Raw genomic sequence first — 24,417 nt, 5'->3', positions numbered from 1 at the left:
CTCCTCCTCCGAGCCCTTCTCCGTCCTCTTCTGCCGGCTCACGAGCCCGTCCTCCGCGGCCGGTGCGGCCACCTGCGGACCGAGGGGCCACTGTGGCGTCCCCGTGGCCTCGTGGCCTCGCACTCTGTTCACGTCTTGTCTCCCTCGTAACGCAGGGCCTGTGTTGTGTGTGTGTGTGTGTGTCCAGCAGGTAAAGGCCCAGCCGTGGCCAAGGCAGGGACCTCGGGATCAAAGGTCGGAAGCAAGATCCCTACCCCGAAGGGACTGGGCAAAAGCTCCGGGAGGACCTACACGAAGCGGTGACATGGCGGTGACACGACACGCGTCCTGCCTCCTTTGTCCCCGCAAGGAGCGGAGCAAGTTTCCTGACTGAACCATTTCTCCTAAAATCCACCCTTGGATATGGTGACCGTCCCCCACCCCCGCTGACCCTCGGCTCTCGGCCGTGCTGGTCCTGACTTGCTGCACCGGCCGTGGGGCCGACGGAGATCCTACGTCCCAGGGTCAGGTCTGGACCCGCCGTGGCTTCGAGCCGCCAGGCGTCTGCCCCCCCAGCCCAGCACGCACAGGAGAGCGCCCGTCTGTTCGGGGGGTGCCGACGAGATGCCCGCGCGGGCAGGCCCTCTTCCCAAGTGCTTGCAGTGATTCCCATAAAGACTTCCCCAGAAACCGCGGGCCTGTTCATCTCTCTCACACCTGGCCAAATTCCCGCCGGGCCGTGGCCCCCCAGCAGCGGTGACCATGAGTGTCCCCGGGTGCCTTACCCCAGCGGGGCGCACACTGCCTGCCCCTGCCCGGTGCGCCTCCTCACCGTGTCTGCAGAGCCCGTGCTCCCCGCTGTCACAGGTCACTGGGCATGGGCCCCCTGTGCCCCTCGCCCAGCCAGAGGCCCGTGAGGAGTGCGCGGTCCACAGCTGTCCGCACCCTCCCGTGGCAGCGCCCCCCCGCGGTAGCCCCCCAGCAGCCGTCCCCCCGCGGCAGTCCCCCCACCCGCGGCAGTCACCCCCACGGCAGTCCCCTGGGGGAGCTGAGGTGGGCACTGTGAGGCTCCAAGGCAGGGCCGCGCCGGGGGTGCTCACATCCCTTACCTGCGTGCCGCCCTCAGCAGAACTACAAGGTGACTGTCACGGGTCCTGTGCTCGCCTGCCCACAGTGTCGGCCGGAGCGCCCCGCTCTTGAACCCCAGAGGCAGACGTGGCACCGCTCTTGACTCCGGCGTGGGGCATCTGCTTCTTCACGCGTGTCACCAGTCGGCCCCGCGGACCCAGCGTGTCTGCCTCGGGCCTGCCCCTCGCTCGTCTGCGTTGGAATTGGGGCTCCAAGTTCATTTGCTCGGCTCGTCCCATGATACTTACGCACCAGACGTCATTTCAAACGAAGACACCAGACCTCAAAGTCCAGCCCCCTCGCAGCTTCCCCACCTGCCGTTGGGCAGGGGAGCGGTTCCGCGTGCTTCCCGTGCGGGTGGCCGGGCTGACGGGCCGGTGTGGGTCTGCAGGGAGGGCCCTGTGTCTCCCCGCAGCCGAATCTCCCGGGGGCCCGAGGCGGCTGGCCCTTCCTGTCCCACCGTGCAGCCGGGACGTGTCCCCCTCCTCCTGAGCGCCCGGCGGCCTTTCCCAACTGAGACCCGGGGTGACAGATGAAGAGTGGGCTCGGTGATTAGTGTGTAAATAAATATTGAGTTTCCGGCCATGTGAAACCACAAAGTGTGTCTTAGAAAACCCTTAACAGCTGTCGGGGCAGTGCACTCCCTCAGTCCGTCCGAGACCGTGAATTTGCACGACTCACTCTCCGTCCCGGGAAGGCTAATACCTTCTCGTACGCAGCAAGAGTGAGACCGAGAGAATTACCGAAACCAGTGACCCAACCTAGCCACGAAAGCGCCCGGGGAGAGAGGACGCAGACCTCCAGTGGGCAGCGCGGAGCGCGGATGCCGGCAGATGGCGCTCGGGCCTTTCTGGCCCCGGGGACAGCGGCTGGACCTGCGGCCCGTCGTCCTCCACGCGCGGACCAGCCGCTTCCGTCACGCGAGCTAGTGAAGGAACCATTCCTTCCTCTCCGACCAACACTTCCAAATACAGATGTCTTATTTCTATATATTGTAACTTGAAAAAGCATTTGTAAAGATATTTAATTTTAGTGATTGGCAAGCAAAATCGGGTGCATTTAAGACCAGTTAGCGCTGCCAGTTACAGAAGACTCGAGCGGTGGGATTGAAATGAACCCGGGCAGGGACTTGTGGCTGCTGAAAGCCTTGCAGAGCTACGGACTAGTAAGGAACCACAAGTAAAAAACAAAAAAATTGGAAGGAACTGTAAGATCCCTTGGCCATTTATAAATAAATCTGTAAATTTGGGACAGGAATTAATAATTGACTTTCACTCCTGAATATGTTGTGCATATTTAACTATTTATTTCTATTATTTTCATATTTCAGGATATTTTATCAAGCTAATTTAAAAGAAATGTGTCTATAAATTTGGCACCAGAATACACATGTAAATACTTTTAATGAGAATTTGCAACTTTTTAATGTTTTAACATAGTTTTCTATTTGTCTTTATTTCAGGCACCAGAGTTATAATATCTAACTAATATATTTTTTTTGTTATTTTAGGGCCTAGGGGTCCCCTCACCCTGAGCATATGAACATAATAAAAAGGTCACTCAGTGTTCTGTCACTTTTATTTCAAGTTTACCATTAAAAGGCAAACGGAGTGTCTTCCACTCTGGGGCGCAGGCCAGGGGCGCGGCCGGGGGAGCCGTGGGAGGGGCAGGGAGTCCGCTGCGGGGACGGGGCGGAGCCGGCCCCACGCTGCAGGGGATGCGTGGCCACGAGCTCCCTGCTGAACAAGGTGAAAGACAGTCAGCTCCCTGGGACTGGGAGGACGTGGTCGCCCAGCTGTGCCTGCGGGTGGAGTCGGAGTGTCCCTCTGACCGTCTCGCTGTGCCCGCGGTGCGGTCGCACGCCTGCGCCCCTTGTCCAGAGGGACTTAGCGGCCAGCACGGAGATCTTGCTTTCAAATGAGCAAAAAGGCAGTATTTTCTCTGTTCATTTGTGGAGTGACTTAAAGCTTTTATCAATCTGGGGAATCATAAAATTGCCTCCGTTTTGAAGTTACAATGTGCAGGTTTTCCCTTCCACGAATACTGTTCACGTAAAGCCAACGGCACTGTGTTTCCTCCTGGTTTGGGGACCAGGGCCCTGTGTGACGGAAGGGCCAGGCGTGTGAGTCGCAGGGTGGGCGTGGAAGAGCGCACGTTCCCGAGAAGCGCTCCACTCACCCCTGCAGGGGTGTCGGAGAAGAAGGAGCCCCTCCCTCCGTGAGCTGCTGGAATTGGGTGTGCTCTTGTGCCATTGCATGTTTGCTCTTAAAAACCAGGTCGGTTCTCCCGAAAGCCGAGCTTGTGGTACCCAGCAGCCTTCCTGGCTCTCGCCGCTCCGGAGGGCTTCCACGCCCCCACCCCAGCCGCTGGGCCGTGAGCTGAGCCCCCTGCATCTGGGATGTAGTTGGAGTGACCTGCAAACTGCTCCTGCAGGGGCAGAGCGTCCCCCTTGGGGTCTTCCAGAATCCTTGCAAGGACCAGTGAGTTTATCGTCAGTGGCAGGCGGGGACACCGGCCCCCTGGAAGTCAGCGGCCCCAGATGAGAACTCTGGATCCTGATAGACCCAGGAGGCCTGTGGACAACAGCTCGTAGCCCCTGCCTCGGTTTCCCCTTAAGGAGTGGAGCCAAGGAGAAGGTGCTGATGAGGCCCAGCCTGGCCAGTGGGTCTTCAAGTTCGGGGAGGGAGCCGGCCCCTAAGCCGAGGGCCCCAAGCCCCCAAGCCCTTCATCCCGCATTAGCCGGGGCCTGCAGGGGTAGGAAGAGGAGAGACTGAGGTGGGGACCACCACCAGCCCGAAGGCCGCAGCACTCCACCCAGCTTCCCAGGCCCCAGGCCCACCCACCTGAGCCCGCAAGTGCTGGGATTGCAGGGGAGGGGCAGGGAGAGTGGGGAGGGCCCAGGTCAGATGCCCCATGGAGTGAATCTCCCTGTGCACAGAAGCAGCTCACCCCCGAGCAACAAGCAACGGTCTTGTCTGGCTCGGGTCCTGCAGGTTGCAGACTCCCCAGGAGAGGTGCCCTGGCTCCTCTCAGTGTCTCGGAGGGAGTCCAGAGAGGGAGGGGTGGTGTCCTGCCTGAAGGTGGGGTCATCACGGGAACCAGTGCCAGGGGTCTGGATAAAGACCTTTCTCTCCCCTTGGAGTAGGCCTGTTTCCCAAATTCCGTGATCCTAGACTGGGGTGGGGGTTCCCCAGCAGTTGGGGGAGGCTGAGGGCGAGCCTGAAAGGGTCCAAGCCTCATTCTGGGCGGGGCCAGGCCAGGAGCAGGGCCAGGAACAGCAAAAAATCACAACCTGTCTTCTTCCTACTGGAAGTTTTAGAAGTTTGCTTTTTCACACTGCCCTCGGCCACCGACCTGGAGCTGTCCTGTATTTTCTGTTCCTGAATGAGGTGGAGATTTGTGAAACCAGACGCAAACACAACAGCTAGACCATCGAGCATTTGACTCTGTTCCAATCATGACGTCTCTATAGAAACAGAAAACCAGGAGACATTTATTCACAACATGCAACCCAGAAAGAGCTGGTGCCCAAAAGACACATCATTAGGAAAGGCCAAGGGGCCTCCGCCTGGCTTTGGGAGTGCAAATAGGGAACCAGTTCCAGAACACAGCACGCAGGGCTCTGTTGCCACGGCGACAAGCTATCACGAGTGCCGGGACTCAGGGCACCCAGGACTAAGACCAGGGCTCAGCCAGGTACAGGGGTCCCAGGGGGATCCAGTCCTCGCAATCCCAGCTTCCAGCGGCCCCCACTTTCCCAAGCTCAGGGGCTCTCCCTCCCTGCTCAAGGACAGCCCCGCGCCCCGCGCGGCCATTCCTCTGGTCCCTGGTCTCCACCTTCCTCCTCTACTGGTTAAGGGCCCTGTGAGCTCACCGGGGCCACAAGACGGTCTCCCCGTCGCAACGTCCCTGAGACTCCAAGTTCCCTGTGCCCTAAAACCTACCACATTCACAGGTTCTGGGATTAGGATGTGGACCTCTCTGGGGGCCGCCATTCCGCCCAACGCACCTGTGAGGACGCCATCTGTCTAACATCCATGTTGCTTTTCTTTTTTAATATTTTGGCTCCTAATAATGTTTTTTTTTTTGAGCTGTGGACAGAACCTGTTATTAGTTTCTTATTTACAGGCCATATCAGTGCTCCTGGTAGTATCATTAAAAGACCATCTTACCTACCTTAGAAAATGCCCATCTTTTCAACTGTAGCCATTTCCTGCCTGTGGCTGCTACAGTGTGCGTTTCACTCAGCATCGTTTGCCTACCAGGTTGTCCTCTGCTTTTTGCCACAATTCCAAGCTGCCTGATGAATTCCCCTTTCATAAGAAGAAAGCCTATTCAGAGAACTAAGTTCAAATGGTCAAGATTCAGTTGTTTTATCAAATGCACCAGTGTTGAGAGATTTGCCAGCTATCTAAAGCCAAAATCCGATGGTTATCACCCAAATACTATTAATTTACCAGTTACTACATGCTATTATCAAATCACCACAGTAATCTTTAAAGAGCTTTTTTCATCCTGTTCATTACTTCCAATTATCATTCAATATTCCATTTTTGGAATGACACTTAGAAAAACCTCCAGGGGCGCCTGGGTGGCTCAGTGGGTTAAAGCCTCTGCCTTCAGCTCAGGTCATGATCCCAGGGTCCTGGGATTGAGCCCCGCATCGGACTCTCTGCTCAGCAGGGAGCCTGCTTCCCTTCCTCTTTCTGCCTGCCTCTCTGCTTACTGGTGGTCTCTGTCAAATAAATAAATAAAATCTTAAAAAAAAAAGAAAGAAAAGAAAAGAAAAACCTCCAAAACACCTTCAAACTAAAAACAAAGCTTACCCTACACTCCACTAAATTATCTAATTGAGTATCTGCCCATCACATCTCTTCAAACTGGGCTTAATCTCCAGTGCATAATGTTCCCTCTTCACCCAAACTTGCTCTTTGAAGATGAAAATTCCTATTTTAAGTGGATTTCTAGTTCTTAAGTGACCGTAGAAAACTTCTAGACTTTCTTCTAAAATCTAGAGAAAAATGAACTCTACCATTAAGAATGTTACTGAATGCCTCGTGTTTTAGGTACTTTAAACTACTTCACAATATTTATAAATGGGACATTAAGCATTCCAGTAAGTAGGAAGTTAAAATGTGACAATGTAGCAACAAGTTTACTCCCTAGTGATAGAAAGTAAGTTTTATATGCAACACACTATCTTTGGTATTATAGAATTTCTTAAAGATTTTATTTATTTATTTGACAGAGACACGGCGAGAGCAGGGAACACAAGCAGGGGGAGTGGGAGAGGGAGAAGCACTGAGCCCACCAGGCGCCGTACATTGGTTTGCCAAAAGGCCCTCAGCACCTGGAAGATATGCGGAGAAAGTTTAACAAAGACGAGTGATGGCAATACCAGGAAAAAAAGAACAATACTAGCATTATCAGTATTTATGTCACATAAAAACAGTATTTGCACTAAAAATGGTTCACAATTCATGTGACACAACTACCAAGGCAACTAACAGCCCATGCATTTAGAGTAACATATAAACAAATCACAAAACGTGGAATGAACCGTAAATTCATAAACGTCAAGACTGAGTGCAATTAATCATTCAATAGATAAAATAAGTTGATAAAACTTACAAAAATATTTTTTAAATACACTAAATATGCAAGCGGGAAAATGCGGTTAGTGATACCCATTCTCAAATGAAACCGCATTTTCTTTTCAGTACATGTATGTGGAGTTCTCAGAAAGTGTACTGTAAGCCCCACGGGACGAGTGTGGAGCCCCTGAAAACGTCGGCAGGGTTCCCGGTCCCGGGCTGTTGAGCACAATGGCCTCGAAGCAACCGGACCCCACGATCCCCAGGGGCAGAGGTGAGGAGCCCTGAACGCCTGTAACCCTTGGGTCCCCTTCCTGCGCCTGACGGTGACCAGCACGAACGCCCTGCTCCTCCCTTATCCCATGACGGACGCCCCACGTGCCTACACAAGCACACTTTATGGCTTCAGGACACGTGCCCTCTCTCTGTACTCCTCTGCCATGCCCGGAGGCATCTGTTCTTGCTTTTCTGATAAAAATCAAAAGCTACGTGCAGAATCCAGCCCCCGTCTCTCCCGGAGGCAGCCTGGCGCCACGCGCAGATCCTTGTCTGAGAACTTCATTTCATTCAGTGCATGACGATCTAGGAGCTGCCCAAATGAGGGCAACTTCCTCCTTTTTTGATTATTCTTTTAAGAGAGCGGGAGACTGTGGGAGCAGGGAGGGGCTGAGGGAGAGAGAACCGCAAGTGGACTCCAAGTGGACTCCACACCCGGTGGTCGTGAGATCATGATGACCGGAGCCAAAAGAAGAGTCAGAAACTTAACCATCAGGCTAAGCCTCCCAGGCGCCCCGGACTGCTCAAGGTTGGACCCGCGTTAGGGGGTCCATCACTGCTCAGGGTCGGACCCGGGTTAGGGGGTCCATCACTGCTCAGGGTCGGACCTGGGGGGGGTCCATCACTGCTCAGGGTCAGACCTGGGGGGGTCCATCACAGCTCAGGGTCGGACCTGGGGGGGTCCATCACTGCTCAGGGTCGGACCCGGGTTGGGGGGGTCCATCACTGCTCAGGGTCGGACCTGGGGGGGGTCCATCACTGCTCAGGGTCAGACCCGGGTTAGGGGGTCCATCACTGCTCAGGGTCGGACCTGGGGGGGGTCATCACTGCTCAGGGTCAGACCCGGGTTAGGGGGTCCATCACTGCTCAGGGTCGGACCTGGGGGGGGTCATCACTGCTCAGGGTCGGACCTGGGGGGGGTCCATCACAGCTCAGGGTCAGACCCGGGCTGGGGGGTCCATCACTGCTCAGGGTCGGACCTGGGGGGGGTCCATCACAGCTCAGGGTCAGACCCGGGCTGGGGGGTCCATCACTGCTCAGGGTCAGACCTGGGGGGGTCCGTCACGGCTCAGGGTCGGACCCGGGCTGGGGGGTCCATCACTGCTCAGGGTCAGACCCGGGCTGGTGGGTCCATCACTGCTCAGGGTCAGACCCGGGTTAGGGGGTCCATCACTGCTCAAGGTCAGACCCGGGTTAGGGGGTCCATCACAGCTCAGGGTCAGACCCGGGCTGGGGGGTCCATCACAGCTCAGGGTCAGACCCGGGCTGGGGGGTCCATCACAGCTCAGGGTCAGACCCGGGCTGGGGGGTCCATCACTGCTCAGGGTCGGACCTGGGGGGGCCCGTCACGGCTCAGGGTCGGACCCGGGTTGGGGGATCCGTCACTGCTCGGGGTCCGACCGGGGTGGGGGAGGGGTGACCCCGTCGGGCTGCGGGTCCCGGCCCGTCCCCCCCAACCCCGGGCAGCCCCAAACGCGCGCGTAGACTCTTCCCTCCACCGGGAACCTCCCCGCCGCCTTCTCCCGGACCTGCCCGGGGCGCTCCTCTCCCCGACGCTGCCGCCGCGGGGCCGCCCCTTCCGGTCCTGGCCGGAAGTGACGCGCCATGCCCCGGAAGTGCCCCGGGAGAGGCGGAAGCGGCGGCGCGATGGCGGCGGCGGCGGCGGCCCCGGCGCCCGAGGCCTGGCCCGAGCTGGAGCTGGCGGAGCGCGAGCGGCGGCGCGAGCTGCTGCTGACGGGGCCGGGGCTGGAGCGGCGGGTGCGCGCGGCGGGCGGGCGGCTGCCGCCGCGGCTCTTCTCGCTGCCGCTGCTGCACTACCTGGAGGTGAGCGGCTGCGGGAGCCTGCGCGAGCCGGGCCCGGGGCTGGCGCAGGGCCTCCCGCAGCTGCACAGCCTCGTGCTGCGGCGCAACGCGCTGGGGCCCGGCCTGAGCCCCGAGCTCGGCCCGCTGCCCGCGCTGCGCGTGCTCGACCTGTCGGGCAACGCGCTGGAGGCGCTGCCGCCGGGCCAGGGCCTGGGCCCCGCCGAGCCGCCGGGGCTGCCGCAGCTGCAGAGCCTCAACCTCAGCGGCAACCGGCTGCGCGAGCTGCCCGCCGACCTGGCGCGCTGCGCCCCGCGCCTGCAGAGCCTCAACCTCGCGGGCAACCGGCTGCGCGCCTTCCCCGCCGAGCTCTTCCGGCCCGGCGCGCTGCCGCTGCTCAGCGAACTGGCGGCCGCCGACAACCGCCTGCGGGAGCTCAGCCCGGACATCGCGCACCTGGCCTCGCTCAAGGTCAGCGGCCGCCGGGCGCGGCGCGGCGCGGCGGGGAGGGGCCGTCGGGGCCGGGGCCTGCGGCCTGCGAGCCGGGCCGGCCTGTCCCGCCTCCGGGCCCCGGGCCGCCCGCTGCCGGGCGGGAGTGGCAGGCGCGGGCCGCGGTCGGGAGCAGCCCAGCGGCCGAGCCCCCGTCCCCGTCCGCGTCTCCGGCTGCAGACACGTGCGATCGTGGCGGGGTCGGCCCCGGGCGCGGCTCCGCGTGAGGCCGCAGGTGTCCGCGCAGTGCCGCTCCCGGGCGGACGTTCCTAGTCGCTCAGAGGCCGGCGGGGCTGCCGCAGGCCACTAGTGCTTCGGGCTGTCCTCTAGACCCCACCGCCCGGGGGCTGCTTACCTCCCCCTCCCCAGGCCCCAGCGCACTGCAGGGCAGACGGGGCCGCTGAGGCGAGCAGGCCTGCGGGAGCCGGACCCTGCCCGGCCTCGCCCACCTCCAGCTCAGAGGCCCCCGGAGCCCTGCCTCCCCGTCGCCCTGTTTCAGCCTTAAAGAGGCAGATTTGTGGTGCTTCTTCCTCCTAGTTTTCATCCGTGAACGCAGACGTCGTGAAGCGGGAAAGCACGGGCTTGTGTCGCAGAGGTTCCTCTCGGTATCGTCCGCTGACCTCGCGGGTCCGTCCGTCTGCACAGATCTGAGTGCTTGTGTGCGCGTAGGGGGGTGTGGACGTGTGTGCAGTGAGGACAGGAGGGCCTCGTGCTTGCTGGCGTCTGCAGACGAGGCTGTGGGGTGACGCCGGGCGCGGTGGCTGTCCAGGGCGGGAGGCTTCGCTTTGGGGCTGACGTGTGACAGGCCACGTGCGACCTCGTGTGCTTGCCTCGTGTGCCTCGTGTGCTCCCATCTGTCCGATCTCGGCTGCCCAGGGGGTCCGTGTACCAGACACGCAGCCGAGGACGGCTCTCCTGAGCGCAGGATCGGTTGGTCTGTTTCTCTCCCGATCCGGAATGTCTTCCCGGCGGTTAGGTTTGTTTTCAGTGTTCTCTGCGACGGGTGCCCACCAGGGACGTCCGTGGCCGTCGCGTGTCCCAACACCATCACTCGCGGGTGTCGTCCCTGCGGAACCCCCACGCGCTGTTGCCCGGCGTCCGTCGATCTCTGCCACCTGAAGAGCCTGTCCGTCGCGGAGGGTGCGGTGCCACGGCTGGTTGAGATCCCCTTTGGGTTTCGATGTCCTCCAGGGGCCTTTCTGCACTGACGCCCCCGGGAGCAGTGCCCCGAGAACGGTGGGAAGCCGCGTTGCCGCGCGCTGGGGCTGCGCAGACAGACATCCTGTCCCGGCTCGTGCTGTGGGAAGGCTGGGGTGCCGAGAACTGACTCAGGCAGGAGGGTGGGCTCCCCCGGCATCCGGTGGCCGTGCCGCCGGCTCCTGCGCTGCGTCCCTGCGGCCGTGAACGGTGCAGTGCACGGGGCGGACTGCGGGCCTGGGCCAGAACCGCGGCAGTTGTCCCCTGTGCAGCGGGTCTCCGCCCGGGCTGGCTCGCTCACCAGTCCCGCTGGTCCACGGGCGGGCAGTCCGGCCTGGGCTCCGCTGCGACGCTCCGAAGACTGCGCTCTGTCCCGGATGTCCTGGTGCCGCTCCCGGCCCAGCAGGCTAGTCCACGTCTCACGTAGCGGCTCAGGGCTCCTGAGAGTGCAACCGCAAGAGCGCTCCCTGAGGGCAGGCTTGGAGCAACGGCCAGGCGTCCCCGCTACCCCTGGCAGGTGAAATAAGCCAAGCCCCATCGCCCGGTCCCTCAGGGCCACCGGAGCAGCCACACACGTGCTTCTGCTTGTCCCTCCCCTCACTTCCCGAGTGGGGAGACAAGTGCCTTGGTGCCCGCCCCCCACCGCCCCCGGGGAGCTGCCCCCGACCCAGGTTTGGGGAAGGCCTGACCCTCCTCCCCACTCCGCGCGCAGGGACAAGGGAGCCCAAGAGAAAACGGAGTACTCACCGTGCCGGGCCTCGCCGGCTGGACAGCCACCTGACTGAGCCGGGTTCCATCGACGTCCTGGTGTCTGGCCATTCAGCAGGGCGCCCCACGGGAGGCCCCAGAACGTGGGGGGGGTTCTCTCCAGGGGCATCTGTCCCTGCACTAGGCTTCTGTCACCCGTGGGACTCAGCTGCCAGGGCAGGGCTGGCCAAGGATGGCAGCCTCACATCACTCCCTGCAGCACGGGCGGCGGGCTGTGCTCTGCCCAGCCAGGGCTGACACATGTCCCCAGGGCTTCCTCCCCTCCTCCCGCACCCACCGGTGCCCACACCCCTTGGGGCCACCCACGTCACTCAGAGGTGGGAGTCCCCTGTGGTCAGGCTTCACAAAGAAGCTCCACTTGGATTGTGAGGTTTCGGTCCAGCGCCCAGACCCTGCAGTTTAGGAGTCCTTCCTCCGTGCCCTGTCTCCCCCCGTGGCCACAGCGGTGACGGGCTGCTCGGTGCCTGGGTGGGGTCTGGGTGCCCCCGCCAGGCATGCCCGCTGGAACGAAGCTAGAACAAAGACGGTTGCTAGCTCCCCTCGAGGTGGCCGAGGTGGCGTGTTAGTGTCAGGGTCGCACAGCTAGGATTGAGGACCCCCTCCCCAGCACACGGCCCGCAGCGGTGGTGTTCCCAGAGGCACTCAGTGGCCACGGCCAGCTCAGACATCTGTGTGACCTGCAGGAAGGGGGTAGGTGGGGTCTTTATGAGTCGCTCCGGGCAGCAGGCAGGTTTCGGGGCACACGTCGTGTGCAGTTAATTCCGCTCCGTGTGTCATAGCAATGGGGGTTGGCGTGCGCGGTGTGAGCCGGGCTTCCGGGCCAGAGACCTGCCCTCCTGCAGGCGGTGGGCGAACTCGCAGGACACTCCCCGCCCCCCCAGGGCTCCTCCTGTCGCTCCCTTGCTCCCGTTGCTCCCTTCCCGTTCTTTCCCAGGCGTGAACCCGCGCTGAGTCCGCTGCTCTTACCTGCCGGTGCCCACGTCGCCACAGGGCTCCCAGCTTCCAGAACCCCGATCTGCCGCCTCCCCCTCCCTGCCACATTCCCACGGGGCCCAGCTCGGGGCCTGAGGGACCCTCTGGGCTCTGACCACTGCCCCAGCTTACTGCTCTGAGATGTCCACGATGTGCTCGTCGCCCCTGAGAGAAGCCCCCCAACCCGGGACCCTCGCACTGTTGGCTGCCGGGGTGGGGGCGGCGGCGGGTGAGGCCCAGCCCCCCCAGCCTCCCCTCCTCGCTGCTCCTCTGCGGCCGGCACATGGCATCCACCTGGCTGGCCTGTTCCGTGCAGCTGCAACGGTGACCCCGATGGAGCCCTCAGGCTGACCAAAGCGTGGCGGACCCCAGAGCCGGTGTGTGCGGTGGAGCTAGGACAGGCCTCGCCAGACCTGACCTCAGGACGGCAGCCCTCGCTGTGGCTCACAAGCCCGGATGGTGGCCCTGGAAGGGCTCTCCTGTTGTCCATCTCCCCGCCGTTCCCAGTCCCCATTGGGTGAGGAGAAAGGCCTGGCGAGGCACAAAATGGCCACAGGTGTAGGAAATCGTGTTGCCCACAGCCCCTTGGGGCCTCTTGGTACCCCCCCAGGGTGACCAACGGCCAGGTCTGGCTTCCTCTCTTCATCCCCGGTCCTGAGTGCGAGACGGAAGCCTGTTGGAGCTGCTCGCTCTCTGCTGAGCCCTGGGAGAGGCTCCTCAGCGACATCGGGCCCTGGCCCGGTGTGACCCTGCGCGGAGTCTCCCCCGTCTCAGCAGCCACGGGATAGCCTCATCCACGGTGGGGGTCAGACTTGTCCCCTCCACCAGCCGTGCAAACGGCCTCGTCTGGACCGCCAGAGCCCCTGTTCCCTTCTCAGTTCGTGACCGAGTCTGTCACCAGTTTGGCTGGGCCTTTGAGTCCTGCAGGCCCCGGGCTGCAGCCGACCTCGCCCAGCGAGCGGTGCATGTGTTGTGGGGGGGAGGTGGGGGGAGGGCCAGGGGGAGGCGCCCCCAGCACTGGGCACACAGGCGCCCTCTGCTCCAGAGCTCTCCCCCGGCCGCCGCCGCTCGTCGCCTCACTTCCCCTGTGCTCCTCACAGCTGACCGGCTAACGGGCTTCTCCCGCGGCTGCCCCCGCCTGGTCTCCGCCGCGCCAAGCAGGGCCAGTGCAGGGCGCCCCGCTGGCCCAGGAGGAGGCCGAGAACGGCTGTCCGTGTGCAGTGTCCTGGGCCACAGTGCCGCTGGCTCGGGCAGGCTGGCTCGGGCAGGCTGGGAAGGGGCGGAGGGTGGCTGGGCTCTTCCTGGGGGGCCGGTCCTCCTCCCCACAGCTGCAGGAGGGAAACGGGCCTGCGCCAGCCCCTGCACTGGAAGACAGCTCCCTTAGTGTCCCTCCTGCCCCGCCAGGCTCTGGCGAGACGGCCCTGCGAGGTGGCTGTCGGTGGTTTCCGTCCTCTCGGCCAGTCTGATGCCAGCCGTGCGTTTTTGTCAGAGCCCGGTCGCTCGCAGTGCTGGAAGGTTCTGCGTGGGCCGTCACGAGCCTCTTCATAGCGCAGACAGCAGTGGCGCCGCACCATCTCCGGGTCAGGGTTGGGGGCGGAGAGCGCAGGCCAGTCGGAGCCCGGCGGCCGGCAGTGGAGTTGGCGCAGCGCATGGTGCTGCTGGGGGCCCTGTGTGTCCGTGCGGAGCGTCCCGCTTGTTACTCGCGCCGCGTTTTTCCCAACTCACTTAAAGAACGTGAGCCCCATTTTGTGGGGAACCTGTTGCTCATCTCAGGTGCTTGTCTGACTGTAACCACGTGTGTCCCTTGTCCCGAGCTCCTTTCTCTGCTCCCTTCATCCGTCGGGATAGTCGTCACCACAAGGAACCTTGCAAGGAGCAGGAAGTGTTTCGTGGGGGGCTGTTTGCGGCCGTCCCTGCGGCCACGTGGGCACAGTAGCAGGTGTCAGTCTGGGCGTGGAGCTGGGGACAGGCCACGTGGGGTGGGGCAGTGCTCCGGGGGGCGAGCTGTGACCACGCGCCCTCCGCCTCCCTCCCAGACGCTGGACCTGTCCAACAACCAGCTCAGCGAGGTCCCGGCGGAGCTGGCTGACTGCCCCAAGCTCAAGGAGGTCAATTTCCGGGGAAACAAGCTGACGGACCGGCGGCTGGAGAAGATGGTCCATGGCTGCCAGACCAAGTCCATCCTGGAGTACCTGCGCAGCGGAGGCCGCGGCGGCGGCCGGGGCAAGGGCAAGGCCGAGGGCCCCGAGAAGGAAGAGGCCCGCAGGAGGCGGCGCGAGAGGCGGAGGAGGGAGAGTGGCGAGGGGGAGGAGGAGGAGGTGGACCACGCCGGCAGGCTGCTGCTCCGGGTCCTGCACGTGTCTGAGAACCCTGCCCCGCTGACCGTGCAGGTCAGCCCCACGGTCAGGGACGTCCGGCCGTTCATCGTGGGCGCCGTCGTGAGAGGCATGGACCTGAAGCCTGGGAACGCACTCAGACGGTTCCTCACCTCCCAGGTGGGTGCCCACGGCCCACGAGGGGCTGGCGCAGGCGGCCCTAGGGCCGGTGCGGTGTCACAGTGCGTGAACACGGAGCGGGCCGGCCCTGGGCCTCGGTCGCAGGGATGGGTGCCGCCTGCTCCTCCGCAGACGCCTCTCCCGTCCTGCCTTGTTTCTGAGATCGGCATTTCCCGAGCTTCTGATGGCTTGGGGGATTTTCTCACATCTGGAATGGGTTGCACAGTCCCCTGCACGGTGGTATACAAACGGTCATGTCTTCCCAGCTGTTCCCACACTAGACGAACATCCTGATTTGTTTTCCTGTGCAGCTTGCCCAGCTTTTAAAGTAGGAGCCCCAGCTCCGATGTTTGCAGGCTGGCACGTGGCCCGCGGGGTGACGCAGCTCCCCCCACATCCGAGTCTCCCACGCCCCCAGCCAGGAGTTCAGAGCTCAAACGTCGGGGCTTCCAAGAAGAGCTTTGGAAGCCTGTTGTCGTTTGTTGAGACTCACATTTCAGTTCGGGGAGGCTTCTCGGTCTCAGAGCCTCCCTTACCGAAGGAAGGAATTCTACAGACGGCTTCCCAGTGCAGGACCCGCAGGATGCATTTGGGCCAGGGAGGCGGTGGGTGGGGGGCCGCACAGGTGCTGAGCTCCGCGGGTCTGCCGTTGCAGACGAAGCTCCACGAGGACGTCTGTGAGAAGAGGACGGCGGCCACCATCGCGACCCACGACCTCCAGGCCGTGCGCGGGCCCCTGCTCTATACGGCCCGCCCACCGCAGGACCTCAAGGTGATGTCCCCCGCTCCCTCTGCACTGTTTGCAGTTTCCTGGGACGCAGCCGCGCGTGTGCTCGGGCTGTGGTGAGCACTCCCGGGTCACACACGGGCCGTGTTTATAGTTTCCTTGGAAGTCCGCCTGTCGGAGGAGGGAGTGGTTAGAAAGTGGTTTCCTGTATTTCCTCAGCTTCCACCAAACCCTGTGGTTTGTGGACGGATTGCGGAACCCCTCGTTTGGAGTGGACAGGCGTGAGCTTGGGTTGTCCAAGTCCCTCCACGGGTCTGTTACTCCCTGTGGCGTCCAGGGTTCCCGGGGGCCGCCGTAGCCCTGGTGCCCAGCTGCACGCCTGGTTGCCTGGTTGCCTGGTGCCAGCCCCTGCCCCTCCCGTCTTGGACTTCCAGGGGCCCCAGGCCTGGGAGATGCCGTCACGTGTGGCATGGTGAAGGTTCAGCCCAGCTTGGAGAGGACCGGCATGTGTGGCCGTCAGGTCTCTGAGCAGCCTCCGTGGGCCCCACGTGCTCACCCCGCCGTCACAGGAGAATGGAGGGGGAGCCGAGGGGACACCGAGCCGACGTGCCATGAGCGGAGGACGGGCGTCGTGCGGTGGCGGTGGCTGTAAGGGGAGCCTGTCTCCATCTGAGCTCACCCGCAGGTGTCCACCCGCAGATCGTGCCCTTGGGGCGCAAAGAAGTCAAGGCCAAGGACCTGGTGCGGCAGTTGCAGCTGGAGGCGGAGGAGCACAGGAAGCAGAAGAAGAGGCAGAACCTGTCGGGCCTGCACAGGTCAGCGCGCCTCCCTCTGACCCCGCCCCACGGCAGCTCCGGCCTCGCCCCTAGGCTGCCCCAACTTGCGACTTGCCCTTATGGGTGTTAAGTGAAACCTCGCGGACGTCGCTCGCTGTGCTGGTAGGGATTCCGCGTGGGGCAGCGGCCGTGGCAGACAGCCTCTGCTCTGGCGGAGCTGGGGCTCAGGCGCTGCTCTGGGGGGATGAGGCTTTCTTTAGCACGCAGGCCCTCACCTGGAGGGACGGGGGTCCTCCTGCCCAAAGCACATGCACGGGGATGGGGGACGGCAAATGCGGTCACCTGACGCCAGGACAGCCACCCGGCCGACAGCGTCTTGCGCACATCCCCCGCCGCTGGGGCAGGGTGTGGGTGGCCCACTGCCCTAGACCCACGTGAGCACGGGCTTCAGCACGTCTCCCTCCCCGGCTCTCGGACGTCGTGACCTTCCACGGATCCGTCTCACGAGCTGGCATCGGTCCGGTGCTCCCATAGTTACGCCTCTGCGTTTCCTTCCCGCAGATACCTGCACTTACTGGACGGGAAGGACAGTTACCCCTGCCTTGTGGACGCGGATGGCGACGTGATCTCTTTCCCACCGATAACCAACAGCGAGAAGACGAAGGTAAGGCCGTGCGCTCCCTGCGTCGGTGGCTGCGGCACGGTGGCGTCCCGTCCACCCCCGGACCGTGCGGGCCCCGAGCCTGGGTCCCTGTCCCGCGTGGTGCTGCACCGAGAGTCACCGCGTGTGCGTCCCCGCTTCTCCTCTGGGAAGGGGACGGGCCTGGTTTGCGTGGCGCTGGTTTTCATAGGTTTTTCCTCCGAGCATTTGCTGATGTCTCTGGTAACTTTATTCTTCTCTGAAACTCTTCGGATTTAAGATTAAGAAAACAACTTCCGCTCTGTTTTTGGAAGTAACAAGTGCTGCGAGTCTGCAGACCTGTAAGCAGGTCATGGACGCCCTCGTGCTGGTGAGTCGTCCTGCCCAGTCGGCCCTCCGGCCCCAAGGCGCGGTCGGACCCCCGTGTTCCCGCCACCCCTCGCAGCCCCCACCCCCGGTCGCTCTGAAATGGTATTTTTCCTTTGCAGAAAATGGCAGAAATCAACAAGTACACGCTAGAAAATCAAGAGGACGGATCCCTTTCAGATCCCGACGCCGACGCGGTCTCCGGGCAGCCCCCGGACCCCAGCGGGAGCTCAGGTGCCGAAAAGGCCGGGAGCACCGCGCTGGTCGTGGAGCAGGTCCGGGTGCTGGACGAGGACGGGCACCTGAAGGTGGTGTACCCCTCCAAGACGGACCTGGGCCTCGCCGCGCCCCACGTGACCGTGATCCGCTGAGCCCTGGCGCCCGCGCCAGCCAGCCGCGTGGGTCCTCAGCTCTGCCAGTTGTGCTGACGTTAAGTCCCTCGTTTCTCTCCCCGGTGGTTTGCAAGACCTGCGCCTCCCCTGCGGCCGTCCAGCCAGTCCGTCCTGCCGCAGCGAGACCGCGTTGCCATGGACTTGAATTGTTTTGCCTTTCCACCGCCAAACTGTTCTACTGAGGCTTTTTACAAAATTCTCAAATATCAGAATTAACTGTTCAAAACATTCTGAAATCATGTGAACTCGGCCACTACCTTCATTCAGGGGAGGAAACACACAGATTGGCCTGGATCTTCAGCTCCAACCCAGGAACCTAAACCGCGTGTTTCAGCGGGCTGTGCCGGGATTTTTCTGCGATCTGGCGGCTTTGGAAACCTCAGCGTGCGGGGGCGCAGCCTCGAGGTGTGGAGAGACGCCCCATCCCTAACTAGTTGGCCCCAAATCGTTCTCTTTTTATGAAAAAAAAAAATCTTTTAGGTGACCTTAGAATTGGCAGCAGCATTTTTTTCTTGCTCTTGTGGTTGGACGTGTCTGGGTTAATGTCACAGGCCTCCCCCAGTGCAGCCCGGAGGGCGCAGCCCACATCAGAACATGTGGCTCGGGGCTCGCACGCAGCGCCCTGTCGTGGACTCGGTGTCCGTGGACTGGCCATTCTGCCGTCCACCAGCTCGAGGACAGACGGGGGTGTGTGCAGAAGGCAAAGTTGGAAGCCAACAACCACAAAACATGGCCGGTGAATGGCTCTTCAGCATTTTGTTTTAGGTTCTTTCCAGTTTTGAATGTCTTGGGCCCCACACCACGGCGTGAGTGTGTGTGTGTTTCTGTGTGCAAGTGCACGTGCATGCCCCTTCCTGGAACCCCAGGCCGCAGCCGGCCACAGGGTAGGGGTTTCACTGACCTCCCTGCTTGGTGGCCGGGCTGGGTTACAAAACACCGACTCTGGCTTTTGGTATTTTGTGACCCCATCGGTGTCACGTTCTGTGACCTGCAAGAGACAGTTCGTGTGTTCTGCTGACTTGGGGAGTGTTTGCGGGAGGCTCACTGAACCCGTGCATTTAGCCATCAAAACTGGACACAGGGAAGCAGGGGAGCTCACGGAGGCACGAGGTTCTCCCAGAGCTCAGCCAGGCTGCTTTCGAGGACCCAGCGGGCTCTCTGGACATCTCCAGGCCCTCCCGTCCCTGGGCTGACGGTGCCAGATGGTGGCTTTTCCTTGTTTTGTTAACCCCAGACCTAACCAACATCTGCTGGTGGCTCTGGCTTTGTTATCTCATGCGCCCTGGGCTCCCAGGGAGTGACTGCTGTGGGTGGGCTGGCTGGCGTGGGTCTGCGGCTGGGCGGGCCACATGCCGTCAGCTGTGACCTCGCTGACGTGGGCAGAACTGCCGGCCTGGTGCCTTTCGGACGCAGCCCAGCCCTGCGTGAGATGTGCGGATGCACTGAGCTTCCGACCAGAAACCAGACATCCTTCCTCTTTGCCGGTCCGGCCCGCTCATAAAAGTCCTTTAATAAAAACATCTGTGCCCCTCCCCAGCCATTCCTTCCTTGGCAGTATTTCAGGGTAGTGTCTGGGGGGAAACAGAGGACCTGAACCCCCCCTTCCCATCCCAGATCTTGCCAGCAAAAAGCAAGAGGCACTTAACAATCACACGGGCTCTGCCCAGGGAGGCTGCTGGACCCTCCAGGCCTAGAGTGGGCGTTGGACCCCCTCACAGGGGCACCTGTCCCCGGCAGGTCTCACTCATGAGTCAGATGTGCGAGGAAAGATCGCCTGACAACTCAGCAGGGGGCTGCCCCCTCCCTGGCCAGGGCCCCGGGGCCCACATCTGGCAGAGACAACTCACAAGGTGGCTTGTGGCCTGAGGGGCTCCGCCTGCAGCCTCCCAGCACATCAGCCCGGCGCTGGTGGGGCCCACGGCAGGGAACATGCGCGTGCGCCAGGGAGCCCCGCGGCACCTGCTCTGTCCTGACACCTGCTGGGCCTCGGGGTGCACGGAGCATGAAGGCTGGGTCTTAATGGCTTTTGTCATCAACTAGCCCACGCGGTGCCTCCCCTAAGCCAGGGAGGACCCACAGGGATCACTGGGCAGTGCCGGGCTGAGCTGGAGGGGCCAAGGGCACCATCCCGGGACTGGTTCCCCATAGTGCCCCTCGCATGTGGACCACATGTGCTTGCTGCCCCCACCTGCTCTGTGCCCCCTCCTCGCTGTACTTGGGCCCTGCCCCCAGCCCCTCTAGTCTGACCTGTCCCACACACTCACTGGGCTCTGCCTGGGGCTGCTGAGGCGGGGGGGGGGGGCCCTGAGGCCTGCTGGGCGTTTGGGAAGTGGGCAGGGGGTGGGGGAAGAGTGACCTCAGAAGTGCTGGGCAGGCAGCCGCCAGGGCCCTCCTCTTCTGTCCAGCACCCTGGCCAGGCTCTTGGCAGAGGCCGCACCCAGTCCTGGGGAGACCCAGCCCCTGCACCTCTGGGGAAACTGCCAATGTCCTAGAGCCCATGGAGGCTGTGCAGCCCAGCCGAGTCCCCCCCAGTGCGCCCCCAGTGGTGGCTCCAGGGTAAGGCTGGGTACATGCCAGCCGGCTGGCACCCCTCCGTCCTCGAGTGTGGCCTAACAGGGCCGGGAAACGGGTCTTGGAGACAGGTGCGGAGGCCCAGAGACTAGGGCTGACTGGACCAGCCCCTCTGCCCCTTAACCAGCTTCCCTACCTCACAGCCGGCCCCCATCACGCTTGGAGACCCCAACCCAGGCCAGGCCCACCAGGCACCCCTCCCTCCTGTGGGCAGAGCCAGGGACCACCGGCATGGTGCAGCCATCCCTAGCAGGCAGGCCAGTCTTGAGGGGTCTCTGTCCGCCCCTGCCAGTTTGGCATCTAACACCCAGGTGTGCCCTGTGACCTCCAGTCTCGGGGCCCAAGAGGACAGTGACTGTCTGGCATCTCCTGCCCTCAGCTGTCTGGGAAGCACTCTGCTAAGGTGTTTCTGGCAAAGGTTTTTGGGGCCTGAGCTGTGAACTTATAGTCTGGAGGTAGGGGTGAACAGAGGGGCCAGAGGACACCTACTGGGAACAAGGCAGGGGGACTGGACAGAAGCCCTGAGCCGAGAGGCCTTGTCCAAGGCCAGTCAGGTGAGGCAGGAACAGGTCCCACCAGTGGCCAGTCCTCGGGCCTGCCCCCAGGGGCTCACGTCCCACAAGAAGGTCTAGCCAGGCAGAGACACATTCCAAGGCCCAGAGCTGAGGGGGAGGGAGGACAGGCCCCTCCCACAAGCTTCCCACTGTGGTCTGAGTGCTCCCTAGCTGGCCTCACGCCAGGCAGGCGCCTGGGTCCCGGTGGAAGCGGCTGTCACCCATCCTTCATTCAACAGACTTTTAATGGCTGCCTTGGCGGGGAAGTGCCTTCCCATTGGATCCACTCCCTCAAGAGGGACACCCCCTTCACAGCATGGAAGACTGGGCCGTGGGCCCCAGGCCCGCCCGGGGAGGACCTCTCCCTGCAGGGGCTGTGGGGGCGGGTCCTGCAGTCCCAGCTCCAGCGAGCCCCTCTCCCAGCCACGCATGTCCCGGCTAGCCACGTGCCGCCAGGCATGTGCACCTGTGTGCCCACGTGCTGGCCAGTGACCACAGCACGGCGGGGGCAGGGGGGCTTCTGTCCAGAGAGAAGAGTCTTCTGTACACGAGGACCGTATATATGGGGTTCTTTGTACACAAAAGGGTGCTGGCATACAGGGGTCGGTCCGTCCAAGCCCACGTCCCCACGCACCAGCAGCCAGCCCCGAGCGTCCGTGCTGGGCAGCCTCATTTGCACTTGTGCACGTAGTAACCGGTGAGATAGCCAAGGATGAAGATGACCCAGAAGACGGCCACTCCGCCCAGCACCTTCATGGCAATGCCCAGCTTGCCCGAGCACAGCTTCTGGGAGATCCTAGGGAGAGAAGCACCCACACATGAGCCCGTCCCCAAGTAGACTGGGGGGCTAGGCTGGAAAGGAGAGGGCCCTGGGGCAGGGGGTCCCCGAAGGAGGGTGGCCTGTGCACTCTGCCGACTCGGGGGACAGGAGGGACCCCAGCGAGGGAGGTGCAGGGCCCGGGCTGGCCGGGACTGCCGGGGCTGGGGTGGGGCGCCCTGCAGCACAGAAGCCACCAAGGGACGAGGAGCCTCCTCCCGCGGGCCTGTGGGCCCTCACCGCTCCCAGCTCCAGGGCGCCTCTGCGCTGGACCCGGCCGCCACGTGGACCTCGTCCTGGCTGCGGTCATCCCACCTGCTGTACTGGACGCCGCTCTCCTGGGGCTGCATGCTGCAGGGCTGCGGAAGGAGGAAGGAGGGGCAGGAGGCGGGCCGAGGCACTCTCGGGCAGGGAGACCAAGGCAGGCGTGCGGGTGTCCGACTCCCCGTAACCCATGATCCCGGTGAGCGCAGCGGCTGGGGCTCTGTGTGGGGCTGCAGTGAAGGCCAGGGTCTGGGGGGGGGGGGCTTGTGGGCTGGCTCCCCCCTCCCCACCTCACCTGGCTTCCCAGGGGACCAGGACTCCAAGTGGTGGGGCCACTTGCTCAGGGTCACATGGGAGGAAGCCAAGGCAGAATTCCAACCCCAGGAGGCTGCAAACCCTTCCCTCAGGAATGTTAGAGGCTGTCCCCACCCAGGGGGAGGAGAGGGGGCTCTGGCATAGCTGAGGCCGCCCTGGCCGAAACCATGGGTCCTTGACCTCATAACTGCCTGCCTTCCCTCCCCATTCCTGACTGATAAGGCCCCGGAGCCTCTCCAGAGGCTGGGAAGACACGGCACGCGGCGGCGGCTGGTACGGGCCAGACCCTTCCCAGGAGGCTGGAGCGTCCAGAGCACCGGCAGCTGTGTCCTGTGTCCTCCAGCCGGACCCAGGGGCAGCCCCCCTCCCCGCCACTGCCTACAGGAAAAGCCAGAGCCTGTGGGTCCCTGGGCCTGCCGGGAGTGCAGGAGCTGGAGATGCAGGGGTCTCCCTGCTAGGGACCCCCTTCCACGGAACCCCGGAGAGAGGCTTAAAGGCACAGCAGGCCCACGAATGGCAAGAGGCTAACCCAGAAACTCAGGAGATGGCAGTTCGTACCCGCCCCCAACGCGCTTCTGCATCCACCCTTCCCCCATCCCAGGCCAGTGGGAGGAAGGAAGGGAGCTTGTCTCCGAACCACGAGACCTGCCTCTCAGGTCCCCGAAGGTCGTCTCAGGTCGGGGCACCTGCTTTGCCGTAGCCACTCAGTTCAGTGGCTGTTCTCAGGCTCAAGGGAGGCCGCGTGTCTGCACAGTGTGGGCTGCGCTTCCCCAGGTGTGTGTGGGAAAGGGGCTCCAGGCCGACTCTGGGGCTGCACACCTGACGTCCCCTCCTGCCGCCCGTGGGCAGAATCCCCATTCTGTCCCAGCAGCAATGTGCCACCCCAAATGACAGCCGGGGCCCAAGACAAGCTTAATACCTTGGCTCTTGCTTTCCCACGTCACCAGGAGGCCCGCAAAGGGCTGGAGCGCAGCGGAGCTCACGGTTTCTCACTTTGACCAAAAAAATAGCAGCCACTTTCCTCCTGCCCTCGCACGATGGCCGGAGCTGCAGCAGCCACACTGCAACCCAGATACCCCTGCAGCACCAGCCCTCACCCACTTTGGGCTTCTTGAGAAGAGTGAACCCCACCTGCTCAAGCCTGGGCTCCTGCGGCGGGCAGGGGAAAGTACTCCTGCCTGAGGTGGTGGCTCTGAAGCCACCTCGGCTGGACGGAGCCGCCAGAAGCTGGGGAGGTGCTCAGAGCGGGGATCCTGAGGGCCTGGCTCTCCAGCCCCCATCCCCCAGTACCTGGAGACACCCAAGCTGGGGACCCTCTGGGGCTACCACCGCATACCTCAGACCCCTTCTCCCCCAAAGCACCTGAGGCGCCCACAGCTTACGAAGGGAGAGTCCTGGCGTGGGGGCCCGGACTCCGGCGCCCAGGAAGGCGGTCAAGCGGTCAGAGCCCGGCCAGTGGATCTCACCCGCCTCCTCCCAGGCCGCAGGTCAAGGTCCGACGTGCAGCGGATCCCCGAGGCCTCAAAATTTAAAAAAAAAAAGAAAGAAACAAAATGAAGAAAAGGTGAAAGGTGAAGGGGAGAACCCTGCGAGCAGCGGGAGGGGAAGCGGGCGCCGGGGGGTCCCCGCTGCCAGCAGGAGCCGGCGGACATTTCCCGCACGCGGCCGCCGGGCCGGGTCAGCGCTACGAGCCCCGCCCCCCGCCCACCCCGCAGCTCCGGGACCCCCGGGCGGCCCCTCGCACGGCAGGTCGGACGCGGCAGGCCCACCTCCTCCGCCCGCCTCACCACGAAGCTGCCCTGGACGCGCGCTCCACCGCCCTCGGTCCCCCGCGCCGCGCAGACGTGTCCCGGAGGGAGGGGCGGGGCGGCCGGGGGCGGGGCGGCCGGGGGCGGGGCGGCCGGGGGCGGGGCGGCCGGGGGCGGGGCGGCCGGGGGCGGGGCGGCCGGGGGCGGGGCGGCCGGGGGCGGGGCGGCCGGGGGCGGGGCAGCGGCGAAGCCCGCTGTTCGGAGGGCGCGGCGGGAGGGCGAGCGTGCTGCCCGGGGAAAGGCTGTAGGGGCTGTAGGGGCTGCAGGGGAGAGGCGGGGCTGCGGGGGGAGCGGGGACGACGAGGGAGAGGGTGCCGGGGGGACGAGGGGTCGGCAGAGGAGGGGGGCCCCCGTGGGCTGGGGTCTGCAGGGGAGGGGGCTGCCCGGGCAGCAGGGCCCTCGGGGGTCCCAGGGGTGAGGGGGCCGGGCCACCCCCAGACCGCGCGGGTGCCGGGCACTGGTGCAGAAGCGGGCCCTGGAGCCTCCCGG

The 24,417-nt window shown here is 63.2% G+C and overlaps 4 protein-coding genes and 1 long non-coding RNA gene across 20 annotated transcripts in view; 2 read left to right on the top strand and 3 right to left on the bottom strand.

Moving 5' to 3' along the window:
* CEP104 (centrosomal protein 104) overlaps window positions 1-2,672 on the top strand; it is a 34,146-nt gene extending 31,474 nt beyond the window's left edge. For 2 of the 4 annotated variants that reach the window (XM_045063608.1, XM_045063611.1), the window contains exon 22: window positions 191-2,672. In XM_045063608.1, coding sequence (XP_044919543.1) covers window positions 191-303 — 113 coding nt within the window. In that variant the 3' untranslated portion in view covers window positions 304-2,672. Of the gene's footprint in view, window positions 1-187 lie in introns of all 4 variants that reach the window. The other 2 variants (XM_045063607.1, XM_045063609.1) reach the window with 1 other exon arrangement.
* Window positions 2,668-8,595, bottom strand: LOC106007426. 6 transcript variants are annotated; one of them, XR_006601630.1, is made up of 3 exons: window positions 8,507-8,595; window positions 4,462-5,420; window positions 2,668-3,853 (listed from the first exon to the last, which is right to left on the bottom strand). It is a non-coding gene; the product is annotated as an uncharacterized LOC106007426 (long non-coding RNA). The 6 variants fall into 6 exon arrangements; XR_006601633.1 differs by having other exon boundaries at window positions 4,462-5,450; window positions 8,507-8,554; XR_006601632.1 differs by lacking the exon at window positions 8,507-8,595 and having other exon boundaries at window positions 4,462-4,573; window positions 5,117-5,771.
* A 14-nt stretch (window positions 8,596-8,609) lies between these two features.
* LRRC47 (leucine rich repeat containing 47) lies at window positions 8,610-19,135 on the top strand. Its single transcript, XM_045063612.1, has 7 exons — window positions 8,610-9,248; window positions 14,240-14,698; window positions 15,354-15,470; window positions 16,125-16,240; window positions 16,763-16,865; window positions 17,122-17,211; window positions 17,330-19,135. The coding sequence occupies exons 1-7, from the start codon at window positions 8,625-8,627 to the stop codon at window positions 17,576-17,578; spliced, it is 1,758 nt and encodes a 585-aa protein (XP_044919547.1). The 5' UTR covers window positions 8,610-8,624; the 3' UTR covers window positions 17,579-19,135.
* On the bottom strand, window positions 9,453-11,344 carry LOC106007425. Its single transcript, XM_013064666.2, has 2 exons — window positions 11,211-11,344; window positions 9,453-10,903 (listed from the first exon to the last, which is right to left on the bottom strand). Exons 1-2 carry the CDS (start codon window positions 11,258-11,260, stop codon window positions 9,544-9,546), a joined length of 1,410 nt encoding a protein of 469 aa, XP_012920120.1. The 5' UTR covers window positions 11,261-11,344; the 3' UTR covers window positions 9,453-9,543.
* A 1,816-nt stretch (window positions 19,136-20,951) lies between the features above and the next one.
* Window positions 20,952-24,002, bottom strand: SMIM1 (small integral membrane protein 1 (Vel blood group)). 8 transcript variants are annotated; one of them, XM_045063624.1, is made up of 5 exons: window positions 23,908-24,002; window positions 23,457-23,640; window positions 23,040-23,112; window positions 21,782-22,035; window positions 20,952-21,520 (listed from the first exon to the last, which is right to left on the bottom strand). In XM_045063624.1, exons 4-5 carry the CDS (start codon window positions 21,889-21,891, stop codon window positions 21,394-21,396), a joined length of 237 nt encoding a protein of 78 aa, XP_044919559.1. In that variant the 5' UTR covers window positions 21,892-22,035; window positions 23,040-23,112; window positions 23,457-23,640; window positions 23,908-24,002; the 3' UTR covers window positions 20,952-21,393. The 8 variants fall into 8 exon arrangements, with proteins under 8 accessions (XP_044919559.1, XP_044919557.1, XP_044919558.1 ...); XM_045063622.1 differs by having other exon boundaries at window positions 21,782-21,900; XM_045063623.1 differs by having other exon boundaries at window positions 23,483-23,640.
* Window positions 24,003-24,417: the final 415 nt, after the last annotated feature.

The sequence above is a fragment of the Mustela putorius genome, unplaced genomic scaffold (assembly GCF_011764305.1).
Source record: "Mustela putorius furo isolate JIRA1106 unplaced genomic scaffold, ASM1176430v1.1 tig00003853_pilon_pilon_pilon, whole genome shotgun sequence".
Classification (NCBI taxonomy): domain Eukaryota; kingdom Metazoa; phylum Chordata; class Mammalia; order Carnivora; family Mustelidae; genus Mustela; species Mustela putorius.
Note: the sequence above shows the minus strand (reverse complement) of the source record. Positions and strands in the feature narration are given on the sequence as shown.